The sequence below is a fragment of the Scomber japonicus genome, chromosome 17, assembly GCF_027409825.1.
Source record: "Scomber japonicus isolate fScoJap1 chromosome 17, fScoJap1.pri, whole genome shotgun sequence".
NCBI lineage: Eukaryota > Metazoa > Chordata > Actinopteri > Scombriformes > Scombridae > Scomber > Scomber japonicus.
The window spans coordinates 13172508-13192743 of NC_070594.1; the positions used below are offsets into that span (position 1 = coordinate 13172508).

The 20236-nt window shown below is 40.7% G+C and overlaps 1 protein-coding gene across 2 annotated transcripts in view; it reads left to right on the forward strand.

Moving 5' to 3' along the window:
• The window catches only part of LOC128377130 (1-phosphatidylinositol 4,5-bisphosphate phosphodiesterase beta-1), a 112234-nt gene that overhangs the window by 50718 nt on the left and 41280 nt on the right, over positions 1–20236 (forward strand). For both annotated transcript variants that reach the window (XM_053337030.1, XM_053337031.1), the window contains exons 4-7: positions 13926–14066; positions 14860–14939; positions 17452–17505; positions 19160–19235. In XM_053337030.1, coding sequence (XP_053193005.1) covers positions 13926–14066; positions 14860–14939; positions 17452–17505; positions 19160–19235 — 351 coding nt within the window. The remainder of the gene's footprint in view (positions 1–13925; positions 14067–14859; positions 14940–17451; positions 17506–19159; positions 19236–20236) is intronic.

Consider the following 20236-nt stretch of genomic DNA (forward strand, 5'->3'; position numbering starts at 1 on the left):
GCTGTTTCTCTGTTTGTTTGAGCCTGAGGATCTTAAAGGAAACACACTCTTAAGATATGAACACTCTTTTTTTTCTGTGAGGATGCCAGTTGATTTTTTTGTAGTGCTGCAAATACTACAACCTGGAGGTAAACAAAAACACGACTAATTAACATCGGCATACAAGTTTACAAGCTTTTTTTGTATCTACATTAGCAATAACACCTAGTGCTGAACAAGGCCAAAATCTACTCAAAAGTTTTTAATGAACTGTTTACTGTCGTTGCACCATGGATAATCAATGCATGAAATGGAGATGAATTACTTTTTGAATAACTCTATCTGACAATTATTGATATCTAATAATGTGATGGTGTAGAAGTCTGAAATTACTGCACTTTTAAGATGACTGTGAATTAACTATACTCTCATTTGCATCTTGTAATTGACTTTGAATTGATGACTTGCAATTGTTGGCTGATATTTACCTAACTTTCTGTCGTTCCACTCTACCCAAGGATGCCTGTTTTTAAATTCAGACATGAAAATCACTCGTTTTGAAACCAAAATAGATGTCCTACGTGAATCATGCAGATCCGATGAGAATTTTTTTTTTCTCTTCTTTTTTTTGGGGGGGGGGGGGGGGGGGGTCAAGTGGCCTCCGTCACTTTGTGTTTTTTTTATGTGAGTAGACCTCATTAATACCATAGATAGACGATTAATACACGCACCTATTGTCACCGATTGTCACCCACTTTGTCGTCGGTCACATGTGCTCATTGGCTTTGGAGACATGTGCTGCCTCATCCTAAGCACTGATTGGCTGGTGTGTGTGGTGTCGTATGAAACAGTCACTTGTCCCACAGATGCACCATGCACGCAGGAGTCAGGAAATGACGTAAACGGACCGTATATGGTTTGTTATGTGTGTTATTACGTTACGTGTTGGACTAAATACATGGACATATTGAGGAAAGTATTCCGGTTTTATGGAAACGGATTTCATATTTCACATGAATGGATACTTGGCGAGCTGTACAGAAAGTCCTGAGTCATAAGATGATCGTTGTGGATAAAGAGAAGACTTTGAAGGTATGTAGCATTATAGCTATTCTTACTTTAGCTACGTGGCTAGCCGAGCTAACCGCTAATACTATTACGGCTGCAACCATATAAGTCGTGAGTGGTCTTGAATGAATCAGGACAATCTAAGCTTTCCAACAATGTATGGCATGAATATATATGTTTAAAGGTTGGTGTTTAAAACATTCAGAAGAACTTGTGGCTACCTCCCAACTTCCGGTCCGTCCCGTAGGCGGAACAGCGTGTTTTACGTGTCTGCAGTTCCGATCCTTCATGTTGGCTGAAACAGACAAGTCACCCTCAAACATGCTGAAAACCATATTGAAGTTTGGCCAGTGCAGTTAGTCTTCCCTAATGTTTATGTGGCTTTGAGGATGTTCCTCAGGGTGCTGGTGACAAACTATGAGGGGGAGCGCTCATTTTCTCATTTGGGGAGAATCAAAAATGAGCCTGAAGTCCTTTTACAGGAGTTTCCAACAACTACTACATCCACACTTGTGCACTAGTAAACTAGTTGTCTGTTGTATTGATGTGTGTGTGTGTGTGTGTGTGTGTGTGTGTGTGTCTGTGTGTGTGTGTATTTGTGTGTGTATTTAACCATTTCCATATAAATGGGATAAAGATGTGGTTTTCAAGCAGAAATTTACATTGAACATGTTTCTTTTAATCTTTGCACTTTCATCAAACTGTACTGTCCTCCGTCCGTCCGTCTTCTGCTGCTTATACGGGGTCGGGTTGTAGTTCTGCTTGAATTTCCTCTCAAAATGCATCAGATTGATGATTTCAAGCCCTAACCTCCCTAGAGGGGTCGTATCCTTCTCACCCTTTTCACCCATGACCCGTTTTCATGTCTGAAATTCTCTAGCCTAACTCTGTCCACAAGGCCAGCCAGGAGTTCTCATCTTGAAAGGAATAAGGAGATATGTAATGGGATCAAAGAAGTCTGTTGATCTTGTGGTGATGTTCAGCAGCCTTCCTAGCAAAGACAAGACTGGATTCATTTTATGAATGGAAGTGAATGGAGGAGATGCCTTCCCATGCAAAACATTTTATTGTGATTATTATTACATTATTATACTCTACCCCGTATTTGCGAAACAAAAACACTGAATGAAAATCCTGCCACAAAACCATATTGTTAGATTTCCTTGCACATTTTATAAAGGGAAATCCTGTCGTTTTTTCTTAGTGGTTATACGATGAACACCTGCCTATAGATTACATCACTGTTCAATTTGCAATTACAATGTCTGAATCTGTTATTTATCCAGTCATTTTTTTACTGCATAGTTTGTCTCGCTTTTTCTTTTTTATTCTTAGTTTTGTGTAAAAGCGTACCGTACCACCAGGATTTCTTTTCGGTCTCCATAATTGCAACTCCACCACTGGTCATAGCCTGCAGTAAAAAAACAAACAAACAACATTGTATACTTTACTCCACTGCCACTTAGCTTTATTGTATTTGTTTCTTCTCGTACAGTACACTGCCATTTCATTTCATGATATCTTCCAACCATATGATTACCCTGGCTGTGACCAACCCTAATTATTAGGGAATATAAGAACAAGAAATGCTCATAATTCATGGTTGAACTACTTAAAAATACAGGGTTTGTTTAGGGTGCTGGCAATACATTTTGTGTCTCTGCCATGTGGCCTTATTTTAGAAGGCGGACTGGGTAAAAATTGCAGGCCATCTACTGTATTGTTGTGCAACTCCTGTGCGTCATTCATATTAGCCTAACAAATCAGGACAAAGCCATGTCTCTGGAATGAATAAAGCCAGGTCTCTCTGTACGTCTCCATAAGCTGAAAGACAAAGCACAGCCCCATCTCTTCAGCTTCTCTATTACTTTATACACCATGTCGACTGCTTCTGATGCTACGCAGCCTCCCCCTTAATGCTGCAAGAATGTCCCCCAATAAACCCAATTGGTTCTGGTCAGAATTATTAAAGATGTCATTGTTGCTGGAATCTGCTTAGTGTCCTGTACGCAGCAAGGAGCCCAACATATTGGAGTGTTTTGTCAAGAAGGAAGAAAGGGGGGTTGTAAGTAAAGATGACAAGAATGGAATCAGCTCGAGGCAGAGGACATATGCTGCCTCCTTAAAGCAGCAGCAGTGGCAGAGCATCTACAGCCTGAAGGCTGCACTGTGCCAACAGGGAGTCATATAAATTATTTACTCCTGGACCCCATTGTGGACATTCCCCCTGCGGGGCCTCTCTACATGGGGCTCCTGGCTCTCCAGTCTTCCAAAGAGAGGACTGGAGGCCCTCTTTCCAAACACACAGCCTCATGCACTGTGAGTATTTGCAGGCCTGTTTGAGGAAAGGAGGTTGATTTTGATGGAGTAGCAGGAAGTGTAAGTTCAAATATAGCAGGGATGACAAAATAGTACCAACACCTCATGACAAAACACTTTTGGCCCCAGTTTTTTCGTCTGACTGATATTTCTTGTGTTACTTTGAAAAGTTATCAAATTACACTAGGAGCTGGCAGTGTGATTTACCACTGTAGTGAGATTAAGCTTTCTTTTCCAGAAGGAAATGATTCATGAAGTACTTGTGTGCACTCTGTATGTGTGTATACAATTACTAATAATACTGATGATTGGACAGTTTGTTGATCACTTCTCGGTTAGGAGGTCAGAGTCACTTTAAGAATACAGCAGGTGGAAATTCAATGACTTCCTCAATAATGCATCGAAATGTGGCCGCTTGTTCCAACAGTCTTTTGACTGTTTCTGTTCCATGTCTATTTATATTCCAACTGTGTTTATTAGTCTTTGTGTGGGTGAATGTGCATCTGTGCCTTCTCAGATGCTTCTTAGTTTCACATGCATGTTTCCCTTCCATGTGTGGATGTACTGTACATGCTGATGGCTGTTAGCATTTTCTCAACATTTCCAGAGGTCTGCCTCAACTAAATTAGAGCTTCTGTAAGGCTACAGGATAATTACTGTAGTTATGTACCTGCCAGTTTCTAGTGCCTGGGAGCTGTTTTTAGTGCCACCACTGAAAGACTGCCACTTGATGGACAGCTTGAACAGAATGGGGTTCATCCACCTCACAAATTGATGCGAATGAGTCAGAGAGAGTGGGTGGGAGTAATGACCAGAATACCTGGGTTGTGCTGAGATGGAGGAAATACTTTGAAATAACACAGGAGAAAAATAAAAAGTAGAAAAATAAACTTTTATAAACTTTTTTATAGTTAGTTTTTTTTCTACCTTGTTATTATCTTACCTGTTTGTTCATCATTTCTTCAGAATAATACCTAGGTTAAATGTTTCTTAGTGAAAGGATCACACTCAGAAGCTCTCAACAACCTGAGGGCCAAACCTTTTTCTTGATTATTTGAAGTCTGGGAACATTTGCCTGTTTATAACATTTCTCAGTTTTGTTTTTGGCAATATATCCTTTCATTACACAACCCCTTTACTTCTCATGCTTTGCTGAATACTTCCACCACATGAGCTGCGTGTTTGATTCGATTGCCAGCTCAGCTATTTGACTTGTGTGCCACTAAGTTCCCAGTTTTGTTCAGTAATGAGAAGTGCTGAGCTGGTGAGTCACAGTGGTTGATTATTTTTCTCCTGCTGGAGTTCATGTGGTGTATCTGAGGTCAGCTCCCTCCTTTCTGTGCCACTGCTTTCCTGTCTGCCCAATGTGAGCTCAGCCAGCGAGAGGAAGAGTGCATGCCAGGTAGACTACTTCCACCTCATCAAATCTGCCCCTTGCCCCTTCTGTCTCTCCGTCTTTCCTTCACAATGATTCACACACAGCGTGAATCGTCCTCTTGCCTCTTTTTTTTCTGTTTATTCTCCTTCACTCATTCTGACTGTCTCTCCTAAAGACACCGACCCCCTCTTGCTCACAAGTACTCAATGTGTTCACGTATGCAAGTGTATGAACACATGTAAAATGTATAAGCTCATTTTGCTACTGCAGCCAGAACGTGCCCTTGTAAGAGATTATTATGCAGGTTGCATTACCAGGAATTGAGGTGCAATGGGATTCTGTAACAGAGATGTGGCTAGTCTCCTCTGTATAATTATCCTCATGTCCTGCCCTCCAAGCTTTTCTATTCTTTCTTAATCCATGCTGGCAGTCTGCTTCCCTACAGTTCTCTCATTCCCCCTGTGACTCAGGCATCTGCTACAAGAGTCTGTTTTTTGCCTTTAATGTCAGCGTAATCTTGTATTCTCTTGTGTCAAGTCCAGGTATTGGTGTGCGTAGTGATTTACTTTTTGTGAACATGCATATTAAGTCTCAAACAGCTGTTAATTAACTTTTTTTTATTTTTTTAACAATAAAGTCATTCTTAGGTGAGTTTACAGAGTACTACTACGGACTACTATCCACCTTGCACCCCTCTATTTATGGCTGCCACATATTGTATCTGCATTCATAATGTGTCTTGAGCACTGTTGTCTTTAAGAGCCAATAGTTCAAGGGAAAATATCTGATCCAATTTCAAGCACTGGACTGAAACTTGCTACTATTGATTACTGGGTTATTTGCTACAGTCCTATTGTCTGGATCAGTTAGAGAAATGCAAGCACATGAATTGCATAACTGCCACACAGACATACAATTTACTTGAAAATGTACTTTATTTGGCCTCTAAAGCATTGCTCCAGCTGTAACGTTGGCTTGAACTGAGGTCGTCGCATTATCAGAATTGTAGTAGTTGCTCCTCATATGCCCCTCATGTTACCGTGGTGCCAGAGAAAAGACGATTTCTCAGTAAGATTGTCCAATTTCCTCTCTTATTTCTGGAGCATTATTCAGTTCAAAGCCCTGCAGTCATCATGTGCAATCAATAAAGATTCTTTTCTTATTTGTTTTTTGGAAAGATTGTGGCCGTGTTGACCATAAAATGAAAGACATTTGTTTAGCGGGCTGGGATACAAAGATTATTGCAAGAATGAAATGATACGAGTTGGAAATTATATTACAATGATTAGGAAGTACAGAAGGCATTTCAATTATGTTGTGGTAATTGATGAGATATTTAATTGTGGGTGGTGTGCACACAAACACAAGAGCAGACACCAACACTCTAGTTTAGGAGATGAGTTATTGATAAAAAGTGGTAGGAGAAATGTCAGAAGCAGTAAGAACTCCTCCGTGGCCGATTCTGTGTGACAGTGTCTGTCGGGTGACAGTTAAATCAGATGATTTAGTTATCGGGGGGGATGTGATTTGCAGTCAAACGCTGTCAAGCATTCCTTATGTTTCCAATGAAGAATGTGTTTCTCCTCGATGACACAGCACCTGAATGAGATGTCAGGAGTTTTTATAGGTGGGCTGGCAGACTGAATTAGGAGTTTCTGCCATTTTCTGGCTTGGGCTGCAGGCACAGCCGTCAACAGCTGTCACACGTTGCAATTTTATTTCACTTTAACAATGTGACAATGGACAGGTGACTTTTGTCTTATTTTGATATTTCCTTGAAACCTGTTTTTGTCTAAGTGGATGTCTTCAGTGCTTTGAGCCCATTATCAATCCCTTTTAGAATTCAAGATTATATTTAAGAATCTGTATAGTCTTCAGTGCTTTTGTTTGCCACATTTATGTGCAATGCAAAATTGTGTATGAAAGTGAATGCAAAACATTCATATGCAAATAATTTACAGTATAAACCGTATTTAAACATAAAACAGAAACTTTCAGATTGTCTAAGTGCCACTGTCCTCTTGCTCTAGGTATCATATTATATTTCTAAGTGGTTTATTTAGTGTATTAAGTAGAATCAGGAGAACTTCTACTTCTACTGGAATGATAAATCAAACACAACTCAACTTATGAAATTCTTTCTAATACCTTTTTGCCTGCAGTCTGGAGTCTGGCTGCCCTGCAGGCATTATGAAAGTTTGACAGAAGTCTAGCTGCGCAGTAGAATAAAGTCTGATCTGTAAGAGATATTACGGGAATGAGTAAGTGCAGTCCATGATTAGATTATTCATGATGAAATGAGAAATGCAGTGGTTGTATAACTGCTCTTTTAAAAAATGCATTTTTCATTTTCCCCTCAAAGTCTGCGATGCTCGGTTCCACTATGCGTCATGAGATGATTAGCATTGGGTGTGAATGTTAGGCCACTTCTCCAAGACATGAAAATGGGTGCCTGTCAGCACAAGTTATTGCTGAAGTGCTGGCATTTTGGAAATGGCGTGATATGTGCTCTCTGTCTCCCCTCCGTCCACCCCTCCGTCTCTCGTTTCATGTCTCACTGCTTCGGGGTTAATGAAATGCCCCTATTGAAGAGCTGGAATGAGGGCTTTCAACCTCCTCCCACGCATTTTCTCAACCTGTGCCTCGATGCATGAGCACCAGAGACATATCACTGCTGGTGGAAAGCTAATGCTTATCTAAAGCTTTGCAATTATTCTTTTCATCAGGATGTGATTTTTTAAATTTTAATTCCCTTTATACCTCTCCAACCATTATACCTCTCAATCAGGCATATAAATATTTAACTTAAGAGAGTTAATATTGTAAGATGCTGCAATGTAAATTTTGAATTCCCTCTCTTACTCGGCCTTGAAGAGACTACTCAGCATCCTTGACTTCACAAACTATGACTACTGGTACTTCAGTGATGGATAGTAGCCAATACAGCTGTATTACAGGCAACAGAGCCAGATGGCTAGAAGGAAAATAAGTAATCATCATTTAAAGAAATTAACATCATTTACAGTAGGCATACTCAACCAATAACAAGCTCTTATCCAAGATTTTTGAGACCGTTATTTATGGCTTACAATATCAGGAACACAAACACAAACACACACACACACACACACACACACACACACACACACACACACACACACACACACACGCACACACATCCAAACAGCAAGATGTGTGCACAATTGGTGCCATACTGTGGTCAGTGATGCATCACCTGACAGCTGACTGATGAAGCGCTGACCTTTTACTCCTGGCCTTGTGGGCAATTCTCTGCCTCATGAAACTGTGGTGGTCTGCTCAAATGAATTATGACCATGTGGGAGAATAATAACAAGAAGCAGAGACAGTTAGCCTTTCAGATGAGGGGATGAGGCAGATGAGAGCAGGATGCAGGTAGCGGGAGAGAGAGAAATGGATGTCCCAGAAATAAAGACTCCCTCCTGATCCTTCTCCAATTCCTTCGCACCTTCCATCTCATCCTCTCCTGTTCTCATTTGTGTTCTTTAATCATGTTTACAGTGCAGGTGTTTGCGAGAGGTTTATCTCTAGTTTATCCCCAGTCTGTGCACACTGTACTGTATAGTAGCTGCGTTTCACCCTCAAGCTACAGAAATTAGTCAGGCAGTTTTCAAGCTGAGGAAGTTTCACTGCAGAGCTGTAAGGGGAGCAGACAGTTCTCCCATCCACTTGTGAAAAGCTGCCGCTATTGAGGCTGAATCAAACAGGCCGTTTGATCAGCAGAACAGCTTTAAAGCTGAGCTACATGGTGTTCCCCTGTAGCAGAAGTGCTCCAAACTGTAGTTCCCCACTGTGAGACTGTGAAGTGTAAGATGTTGTTGTTCTTTTAATTGAAGTTGTTGGTGTTTCTTTGTGTGAACCCTGTGTGTATGTGTTTTTGTATGGAGCCTCTACAATCTGTTTAGCTGCAGGTCTGTTTAACTTTTGATTACATTTTTAAGTGTCTTCATATTTGTAGCCTTATTTTTGCCATTGTGATAAACTGTAGATGGCTATACTTTACTGAGATGTTACTGTATCACACATTTGGCTATCCAAATCACTGCTAATAAAGTTGTGTGTAAGAGGGAAAACAACCCTTTATTCTACAGTGTCAGTCTGCATGTGCCTGCTTGCTGCAGTTTGAGGTATTTGTATGTCTGAAGAATGTGATATCTTCATTTTTGTGACTGTACTTATGTGTCTGTGTGAGTGTCTGCATGCATGTTTGTGGTAATTAGGAGAGTCATTTGCGGGAAATAGCTTTAGCTTGGTGAAAAAGACAGGGCTCTTCTAATGGGATCAATGTTTTAGTGCTTTCTGTCTACAGACAGAAAGCACTAAAACATACATAGATGTAAGTTATGAGGTGGCTAATGTTTAAAACATGCTCTGCGGATGCTGCATGACCCTTTTAAATAAATGACTGCATCACCAGGAGAGGGAGTCGTCTTAGGATTAGCTTTGCTGCTGGTGAAATGCTCTGCAGACACTGTGACTCATGCAGGCAGATAAACAAGAAAATGCATGTAACAGCAGATACACTTGCACACACACAAACACACACCCGCTTATACAAACAAATCACACCACAGTAAATTTCTATCAAGGTAATTGACTTAAGGCAGATCATCATCTAGCCACCACTATACACATCTATTCCCACACATGGGTGCACATAAATGACAAAACAATATTTGGTTGGCAGAATGAGCACATCACCCCCAGCTTGATTTCCCATAATTTCCTTCCAAATGCCAGAGGCTTTTTGCTGCACCACCAGCAGCAGCATCTTGCCGCTCTGTTAGTTAACAAGGCTAGCCAACAGCAGGAGAATTGGTGTCCTGCTTGTAACCTGCAGTCCTGTTCCTCTACACAGTCTTTGCTCTGTATGTTAAGCTGTATTGAATCTGAACCCTGATGTTAAAGTTGGTTTTACTATTTTCAAGCCATTCTGCTCATGTGAGGATATGTTTGCCTCTACCTGTGGTTCTCTTGGGCTTAGAGATCCTTAATTAGCTGTTTTTTTTTTTTTTTAGAAGAAGGGATTAGGAATTAATGTGGAGATACTGTAAGTGTGGGGAAGGGTGAGGTCATATGGGGTGATATGCAGTTGATGATGACTTCTAAATACCAAGCACAGCTCATATAAATGAAAACATGTTTACACTTAACATCTACCAAAATGCTAAGCCCCTAAAATGATTTCTAAAACTGGGAGCTTCGTAAACATCTCTCCGGTTAACAAGTGCAGATTCTTTAAAAATGTAGTGCGAACAGCCACAAGCTGCACATCCTGGCAGGGTCAACCAAAGTGCATCAATTCTCTCAAGATACAGTACCAACCAAAATGTCCTTTTTTTGTTTGTTTGTTTGTTTGTTTGTTTGTGTTTTGTTTAGGTGCACACTGTGAACGTCTTGTGAGAGTTTGGTACATTGTGGAGAGAAAAGTAGTTTCCACATGACTAATGAACAAATCATCAATTTATACACCAGCCAGCACCTTCCTTGAAAAAGGCACTGTTCACTTATTAAAGCAGCTATCCTTGACACCTAATCAATTATTTCAACTGGCCCAGCATATTTTTTTATGGGAAACACTTCATGAAACATAAAATATTGTAGCTACTTCACACCACTCCAATATAAGAATCACAGTTCTTCCTTTGTGAAGCATCGTCTGTTCTGCTATTACAGTACAGACATAAATGCAGACAAAACAAGTCGTGTTTTTCTGTCATTGAAGGGAAGATAGTCTGCAGAATTATAATGTCCTATAGATTAACTGCTCCTATATTTTGGTATGCATCGACTTAAGCTGTTAATATACGGTATCGCAGCTCTGTCTTATTTTAAAGAGGAGTGATGAGCTGCATGTGTGTAGGTAGTTGGGCCATCATCAATCATTCATATTGACATTTCCTTTGATCTGATGTCACCACACATGTGACCGTGTGTGCAGTCAGATGTGTGGTGATGTGTGATTTGTGCCTGCTTGAATCCAGCAGGATGTGTGTACATTCGTGGTTGTGTGTTTCCAAGCTGGCGTGTGTGAGTGTAGACAGGTGCTGTGCTGCAGGTTTAATGACCTGAGGTGTCGCTGACTTCCCTTTGCCAATCTGAATCCTTACCCTTGTGCCCAACAGAGTGTGACACAGTTTGAGTACATGGCTGGTGACAGGTTGGGCCTTGTGACAAAGTAAGGCAGGAAGTGGAAGTTTGTGTATTTCCTCAGGCTGCTACTCCACCTGAATGCTAAGTGACTGAGAAGAGTTCCCTCACTGACAAACTGCATCTGCTAACATGCTCCATGAATGGCTGGCTGAAAAGACACCCACTTATAAGCGTGGATATACATCACAGATTCACACGCATGTACTCGTACAGACTCTTAGCTCTCTATGTGAAGTATGTTGTGAATTACAAAAACATCTTCTTGCTTCAACCACACAATCGTTCCAAATCCCCCCCCCCACACACACACACACACACACTCACAACCCTTCTCCTGTTTGGCTCTAAATCACCCATCTTTGTGGTAACTGGGACCTCAGGCATGCATCCAATAGCTCCCACAATGCACCAGCACAAATTACATTTTACTCACATGGCTGAGCCCCCTCTTCCTCTTCAACTCTTCCCTTTTCATGGCTTTACTTCTTTTTTTTTTATTTTGGCTCTCTCTTCTGTTCTCCTCATCCTCCTGTCCAGCAGGGTCTGTCTCCCTGACATCAGCTCATTTCTGTCCAGCCAAGTTCAATTTAATGCTGATATTTCTTCAGTTGATGTGCTGTGAATGCCTGCAGCTCCCTCCATGATCACCCCTGCGCTGACTACTTATGAGGAAATGAGCTCTATGTTCAGCTAATGGCTACAAGTAGCATCAAAACAGTATCAAACTGCATCAACATTCGAGTGCTGTAATAAATGAAATATGCATCTTACTGTCGTCTTGTCTGTTCTCAGAAGCCTTTCATCTTCGGCAGACTGCCAAAGCATCCCTCACAGGGTACTTTGGCATTGTGTGTTTTAGCAAATTGAAAGTGGCTTTTATGTTTTGATTGATGGGGTTGGTGGCATTCAGAATACATAAGCGGACAGTGATGGATTCCCATTCAAATCAGCATTTTGTGTGCAATTGATTGGTGGTCAAGACTAGGATCATGTAACTCTTAACCCTGTTGATTGAGGAGAATCTGTCTGCGTATCTGCAAATTGCACACTGTTGAAAACATGTACTTTTTTTACAACATGCAGAAAATGCAACAAGTTGTCTGTATTCCTTCCACTCCAGAAATTATACTAAGGTATATTTTTTTCGATAAACTGGTTTTCCATGCAGCCACATAAAACTCAAAATGCTTGTATGAAAGGCAGGTCAGACAAGACGGGCTGTCAGAGGGGACAGATTCTTCAAAAGGGACAATTTATCGCCTCAGAAAAGTTCAGCATGATAATAATGGGCGCCACTAAGCCGCACAATTTGATTGGGGGGCGTGAGGGACGTGTAGAGGACATTTATCAGCGTGACACAACACACAATGCTCTTTGTTTGATTGGTTAAATTAGTGGGAGCTCATTTGCTTTCACAGCAAAATCCTTTACAGTGCTTTTTTGTTGTGTTAATTAAGCCAGAGGAACCATTTTGTATGCTGCTAGCGTACTGGGCTGCAAAGGAGAGAAAACGATCATTGTTATTCTCCTCTTGCACCTCGGAGGCATTGTACTTTGTTTTTTATATGATTTGCACCAAAGATGAGCTGCTTAAATGTATATTTGCTAAAATCAGTTTGGCTTAGTTTTCCTCAGACAATTACCTCCACTGAATACACATTCTTTAGAGTTTTCTGTCTGCATGAATTGGACCATTGCCAGCATCCGTTGTTTTCTTACAAGAGACAACAGACTTCTTACAACAGCCTCATTTGACCTGCTGAATTTGTTGGATGATTAAGGTTACAGAGGATTAAAGCTGTCTTAAATCTGAAGATTATATTACCCTTCTTATTATAAATGGTTTCCTTATGGAATCTCCACAGCTAAGGGAATTCACTAATGAATCGTTATGCAACGTTTTGTCCTGTGATGTTACACCTGGTTACAAGGTACTGCTGTGAATTGGCTGCTCTTCTCTGTAACGTCTTCCATAGTGAAGCTCAAAATGTGATGAGAATAGTGGTGTGTCCCCCTCCCCCCGTGCCCTCGTAGAAGCCAAAACGGGTGCTAAGGTGCCCTCCTGGTTGGCAAAACACACTAAACTGCCCTCTTGGGTGGCAAAAACACACGAGAACGCGCTGTATGTGCCCTTTTTTTTTCTTTTCGTCCCTGCCCTTCAAAAGGTCCGTGCATGCCACTGGAGGAGAAGATAGATTGTTTTCCCACAATAAAAACAAGGTTAGAAACCAGTAAGCTCTTGGGATTTGGAGAGTAATCATAGTCACTGATAGCAAATAACACCATAAATCCCCTGGAGATATTTTGTGATAATTTTGTACTTTGAGTGTTAAAGTCACCACCAACCCAAAAGTTCACCCTTGTCATTTATTTAATATCAGTCTATTCCTCTAGCTCTGGAAATGTGTTTACATGAGAGAAATCTCTTATCACAGTGCTGTGTAATCTGTCATATTTGCTGCTCTTATAGCCCATAATATGGAACGCTGTGATCCATTGAAGCCGCAGCCTCTCACCTCACTTTTCACACTGTCTGCCTCCGACAGCTGACCTCTCATTAATCGCACAGATCAGCTGTCACACAAGGTGTAAACTACAAAATATTGCCAGGCCTTGTTTTAGTTCAGTGCATTCAGATGGTTGTTGGGGAAACAACATAAAAAAAAAATACCAGGACACAGAGCAGTCCTGTGTTTCACTTCCTAAAAAAAAAACCATATCATGTATTTTTCCAAGGTCTTTTTCATGTAATTTGCCTTTCCACTGATGGGAGTTTTGTTTGCGGTAGTTTTTAGATGCAGGTCTGGCTGATCTGCTCCTCTACAGTTAGGATGCAGCTGGTATAATAAGCTTATTTTATGTTACTGGTACTGATGTGATCCGATATGAAAATAAATCTTACACCTTCGCTGAATGACTTTCATTGGCTCAGTTTGATCTTGCTGATGACACATTTTTTGCCTCTTTGTGTTTTTTTGTGTCTCATAAGGAAGCCAAGCTGCGTGAGCTACTGGATGTCAGCACACTTGCGGGGAAGATGGAGAACAGGATGCTGACAGTGGCGAGCGGTCCAGACATGGTCAACATCACCTATCTGAACTTTATGGCCTTTCAGGAGGAGACGGCTAAGGTAAAGGACTTGCACTAGAAATATAACAAGAAAATGATAGTGATAGCAAACCTGTTTAAGATATGCCTAAAAGCAGCTATTAAATGCAGAGTGTGTTACTACTGGGCGAAAACCTCGTTCTCTCAGCTTTAAAAATGTAAGTGTGTTAATTGAAGTCATAAATCCATGTCTGTGTGATCAATGTTTATGAAACCTTTGCCTATAAAGATTGCAGAAATGTTTTCGACTGATTAAAGCGATATGCTAAACATGCAGGGACATGTTTATACAGATAACACACAGAGACAAAAACATTTTATATTAACAAATGAATACTTTAAAATAGCTGATGGTTCAATTGACACAAAGGTTAACTGAAATCATTAAAAGCTGTGTAACAATAATGCGATTAGTATCTCAGTTTCCTTGTTTTATAGGTGGTGATGAATAGTTGAAAGGTTGGAATTAAAGCAACTTCCTGTTTATTCTGTGTTCAGATAGAAGGCTTTTTAAGCTTTGGATAAAAGCACCATTTATCTGCTGGGTCATGCTTGAATACTAACTTTAAAATAAACTAACACCAGTGTTTTCTGATTTCAGATGGAAATTATGAGCTAACCCACATAATGGGTCTATTTATTACCATTACATAGCTAAGGACCACCTCATTTAAGTCCTCTGCAGTTGTCAGTGTGTCTAGAATTGAGCATTTCTGTATGTTTGCACTTTTCCATATGCGTGTGTGTGTGTGTGTGTGTGTGTGTGTGTTTGTGTATCTGTGTATGTTTGTGTGCATGTGTTTTATTTACTGCAGGAATGGGCAGAAGAGCTGTTCAGCCTGGCATCCAACCTGTTCGTACAGAACATGTCCAGAGAGGCCTGTCTTGAGAAGGCGTATGTCAAACGCACACACATGCTTTTTATACTGTACATACAAACACACATTATTATTTCACAGTTCTCAAGATAAATTTGAAAATAAGATCTGCTAGAAACAAAAAAATGTCAGTTCCTATGAATTTCATATCATTACATAAACATAAACAGCAAGAAGAAGCAAATGAGGCGTCGTCAGTAAAGGAGACATGTGACTGACTCTTGTACCAACAAGCACTCCCACTAGAAAATTCTAAATACACAGCGAGTGGTTACTTATAAATGCAAGCAAAAACATCTTTGTAACATGCATATACACTAAGGGCACAGCCTATGCAATAAAACATGATTTACCAGCTCACATAGACTATTTTACACATATACAGTACAAGTATCAGGCATGTACTGTACACACACAGAAACAGGAAGCACGGTGTTGCTTTTTACAGCTCCACTAGGCAGCCTTAGGGTTTAAACTTATAAAGGTCACTCCACCTCACACCGATGGGGAGAGTAAGGAGAGAAAAAATCAGACAGAAAGGCAGAGTGGGGGTAAGTAAAGCTTGAAATATGTATTAGTTCATGAACCCAACTCTGTGTATCTCTGTTGTCGTATCTGCTCCTAAACCAGCAAAACGTGTATATGTGCCTGCATGAGTGTGCATTCATATGGTGCTGTTGCTTTTATTCTTGAATGACAGACCAGTGACAGTACAGTAGATCTGTAAACAGGTCAATTGGTTGCGTGCAGCTCTGGTGGTGTCTAATGATAAAAGGGGGACACCAAATCATTGGGTCCAGTCTATTGAATTAATCACCCGCTAGCCCTCATCAATGACTTTTTGTCTGATGAAACAGTTTTTATCATCAATCAACCCCACAGCACCTCTGATCCTGTGTAATAACTGTGTCTAACGACTTACATGACCACATTCATATTGATCTAATTGAAGCACACACCCACTGATCTATGGTGCACAGCTGATTTGCAGTCAGTGACTGAGTGAAGCCCATGCAGAATGAACTTAAACATGAATCTGCCATATTGTATTGAGGGAATTACGATGGGCTCTGCTGGGTGACAACTCCCAGCTGTCTGATGTTTATCAGTGAGCAGAAGCCATTAACTTGCACCCCTGAGGAAGCTAATTGACTTATGAGACAATAAAAGTGGCCATCGACCACATAGAACACTGAGAGTTGAACAGAATTGAACAGAGCAGGTTTTGCAGTCATGCTGGTTGCTCACAGCAGCAGTTGTTGTGCACTGCTTGCTTACAAAGGCGATTCTTTGTCATACCACTGCTACAACATAAGGACACTTTAATCCTGAAGTGATGTTGATGTTCCTCTGCATGTGGTTAATTCTGGTCGCTTGCTCTCAAGGCTGTGATACATTTTGGTGGGCAGCATAGATGGGAAATGTTCCCAGCAACAGGAGACAAAATAGGACCCAGCATGTCTTCAAAACATCAATAAAATAGGACTAAGGCCGCTCCTCGAATAATGTAGTCTTTTGCATCAACTATTAGGGTTAGAAACATTTGTCTTACAATTGAAAGACCTGTGACTGTGCTGGTATAATGGCAAGATACCAGTTGTTTTATATTTCATCTTGAGCCAAAAAAGTAAGTGGATGTTCAGAAATAAATATTTGTTTTAGTCGGCGCTAACTAGAGGGGAAGAGACACAGGGCAGACAGGAAGAGAGAGAGGGATACAGAAAGAGAAAGCAGTGAGTAAAGAAAAGGACACGAATGCAAGTAATCTGTTTTCCCCGCACACACCTTAATGAATAATACAAGTACTTAGCAGTAGCAGATGAGGGCATCAAGAAACACCTCCAACTGTTCCCTCCTTATTTCTTTGCTCCCACTGCCTCCTTTCTTATCTTTCTTTTAGGATAATCTCCTTTTTTAAAAGTCAATCTACTTAAATGACGTCAGCTGTTATCAACTAGTTCATTCTCACTCATGTTGTTCACTTCACATTTTTCTCTTTTTGTAGAAAAGGCACCTCAGATGGTCTGGTCCCGTTAACTATTACAGTTACCAGTGACTTTGCCTGTGGCAACTGGCCTGCCCTGTGAAGTGGACACTGTAATGGATATTAATTATTAGCCAGCAGCCACTTAAAGCCCAGCCTGTAATGATGGCTCCTGTTGCAGCTAAGCTATTTATAGCCCAGACTGCGCTGCCTGTGTTGCTGCTGCATGGCTCTGTGCTGCCAATGCAAGACTTCCAGGGATTAGCCAAAATATGAACCTGCCATATAAACACAACCAAATATTCATGGTATGCACAGAAAACTCTGCATGTGCAGTCAATCGCTGTGTGTTTGATAGTTATACCACAGAGATGCACACTCTGTCTAATGAGTCTGCTTACTCCCTCATAGACAGACATGGCAAATGAACATGTACATCAGTCACACATGTAAACTTAGGCAGAAAAATCATTTTGAGATAGTGCTTTACTCACAAAGACAAACTGCTGTTTACATGTTGAATAAGGCGTGTGCTCTGTCTGCAGATACACTCGAATGAAACTGCAGCTCAACCCTGAGGGGCGAATCCCTGTCAAGAAGTAAGTCTCTGTGACTCATCCTTCTCTCCCCTGCCACCTCTCTGCTCTTTTGATCAATTCATGTTGTCTACTGCCTTCTCTCATTATCATCCACTGCATACGCTTCAGTTTACACACATTTTATATGTCTGTGCATTTTTTAGAATATGTTACCCCCCTCCCTTCTTCACAATACTGTCCTTTTTATTCTCTGCAGTAAAATTTGCTCCATTATTTCTACTGCTGTGTCAAGAACCCATCCTTATTAGTTCTGTGCATGTGAATCTGTGTGCGTGTACAGTATGTGGTAGTGTGCCTTGGGCAAGCCCTGTTTATATCCATCACTTGCTACAGCTAAAAATGTGCCAGTATGTTAAGAGCGTGAGAATTTCCTTTTTTGTGCAACTTTTGTGCATTTCAGATTTTTATCAGCAAGTTTGTCATCAGCTCGTTGAAAATCCAACTCTTTCCGTCTCCATTAGTCAAGTTGAGCTTTCAGGCAGGCAACAGTGAACTTGTGCGATAACCTCCCTCAGAGCCGCAGAGGAAAACAGTGGGTGTCAACACAGAGAGGCAGAGACACACTCCTTGCCGTTTAGGGAATTAACCTCCTAGCTGGGAGGACATGTCAGCTCGACTGATGTCAGCTTGACTCCGCTCCCCCACTGAGCATACAGTATGTGCTCATGGATCCGCACAGGCATACCTCTGCATGTAATTAAAACAGGCTACGGCCAGTGGAAACAGATCAAACAGCCAGAGGTAGCTGTAACGACACTGGAGTTCATTGCAGTAAATATGATTTATTGTTCATAAAACAGCACAGTAGGCCCACCGCACAGATAAAGCATGCCTTTCTCTGCACTCAGAAGAATTGATGAGGCAGAACAGTGTATGCTAGTCTCATAATGAATTATTCAGATACATGGGTGAAGAAGTTTTTGTCAATTGTATTTTGTTTATTTAAACAATAGATGATCTAAGTACTCTCTGAGAAACTGTGATAATATAGCAGCAATTGTAATGGTTATGGGAATGATAATGATAATAATGATATGAAGAAATTCAGATGCAATTTTATTTGCTCTTTTTTATAGTCTTTATAAAGAATTACATACAAATATTGTTTTTATATGCATATGGTGTTGCCATCTGTTTGGAGTTTAGATGAACTGCAGTATTCAAGTCAGTGTGTTTTATATTGTACATACCATTTACATCAAGTGAATATTTATATATTTTATACATTTATCACATTTGCACATCTACAGTCACTTAAATCAGTAAAACCCTTTATTGTATATCACTGAGAAAGACAAATGATCAGAAACAGCTCTTGTTTGTTTTTGGTTTGTTTGTTTTTTTCTGGGTTATAATTTTTCATTTAAGCCTTGTTTGTCTAATTTTTGTCTTTAAAACTATATTTTTTCCTTGGAGCTTTTGGTTGCATATTTTCCTAACGACCATATGTTGCATTGTTTTTAGTTTCTCTTTTTCCCCTTCGATCCTGTTACTGTTTCCTGCTGCTTCAACATCTTTTGCTCACAGGATATCCTAAATAAGTATCAGTTAAAAGCTGTGATATTTTCATCAGTATCTATCTGAATGAAAACATCTCTGTTTTTTGGGGGGTTTCTATGAATTCTCAGAAGGGTGTGTTTTTGTGTCTTTACAGTATCTTCAGGATGTTCTCAGCAGACAGGAAGCGAGTGGAGACAGCCCTGGAAAACTGTAGCCTCCCTTCTGGAAGAGTGAGACACCAAAATACTGATATCCCTTCTTTTTTTTTTCAGCGTTACTGTCTCCTCATATTTCCTCAATCTCTGAACCCATGCTTCTTGTGTGTTCCCCCTCTGTCCCTGCCTGCATCTCTTATCTTAGTCTTCAAGTTCTTTCATGTCCTCCATACATCCATCAGTCTGCCTTCTCAACATTCAGCTCATTCTCTGTCCCCCCTGAAACAGCAGCTGATTGCCGTCTTGCTTATTTGTTTGTAGTCTTATTTTCTGGATGTCTGCATGACTTCCCACTCAGAACTGATTTAGCCTTGGTTGTAATGAAACAAAATAGACCCAGTGGGAGCAATAGAGATGACAAAAGCTGTTTTATCTTTACCTCTCTCAGATATCTCTAGGGAGAAGCTGCCCTCTCATGCAAAGAGGAGTAAACATTACCCCCAACACAGCAAACAATCTCTATATTCTAGCAGTAACAAGCAATTTGCATATTTAGAAGTGAGAGAAAGCAGTCTAGTCGAACGGAACACCGCTAAAACATATGCATATACAGCGGGGCAGACACATTGTAGCTGTTAGGGCTTCTGAAGAAGAATGAACACATACACATGCTGAAATACAAACAGGCGTACACACACACATATACATGAAACAAGCTATACATAATTAGCACAAGGAGAAAGAGCAGGAGGTAAAAACGTGTTGCTGTATGAAGGTCTTGTGGGATTTGCTGTTGTTCCAACGCACAAGTAATTACAACTAAATGTTAGAGCTGTTAATCCCTCAAATACACTCACAGGCAAAAGCACATACACACCACAGCACACACCAAGGTCTTTAGAATGACTCATTGAGTTTCGGCAGGGCTTGACCTGCATCCCCCTCCCTCTGTGCATCCTTCCTCATCTCCCTCACTTTTCCCTCACTCCTTTCTGAGAGTGTTTGGTTCTGCTCTGTTTCTTGCTGGCACAATGCTACTGCTCGCTGCTGAGCGTGCTGTGTTTTCATCAGGCCTG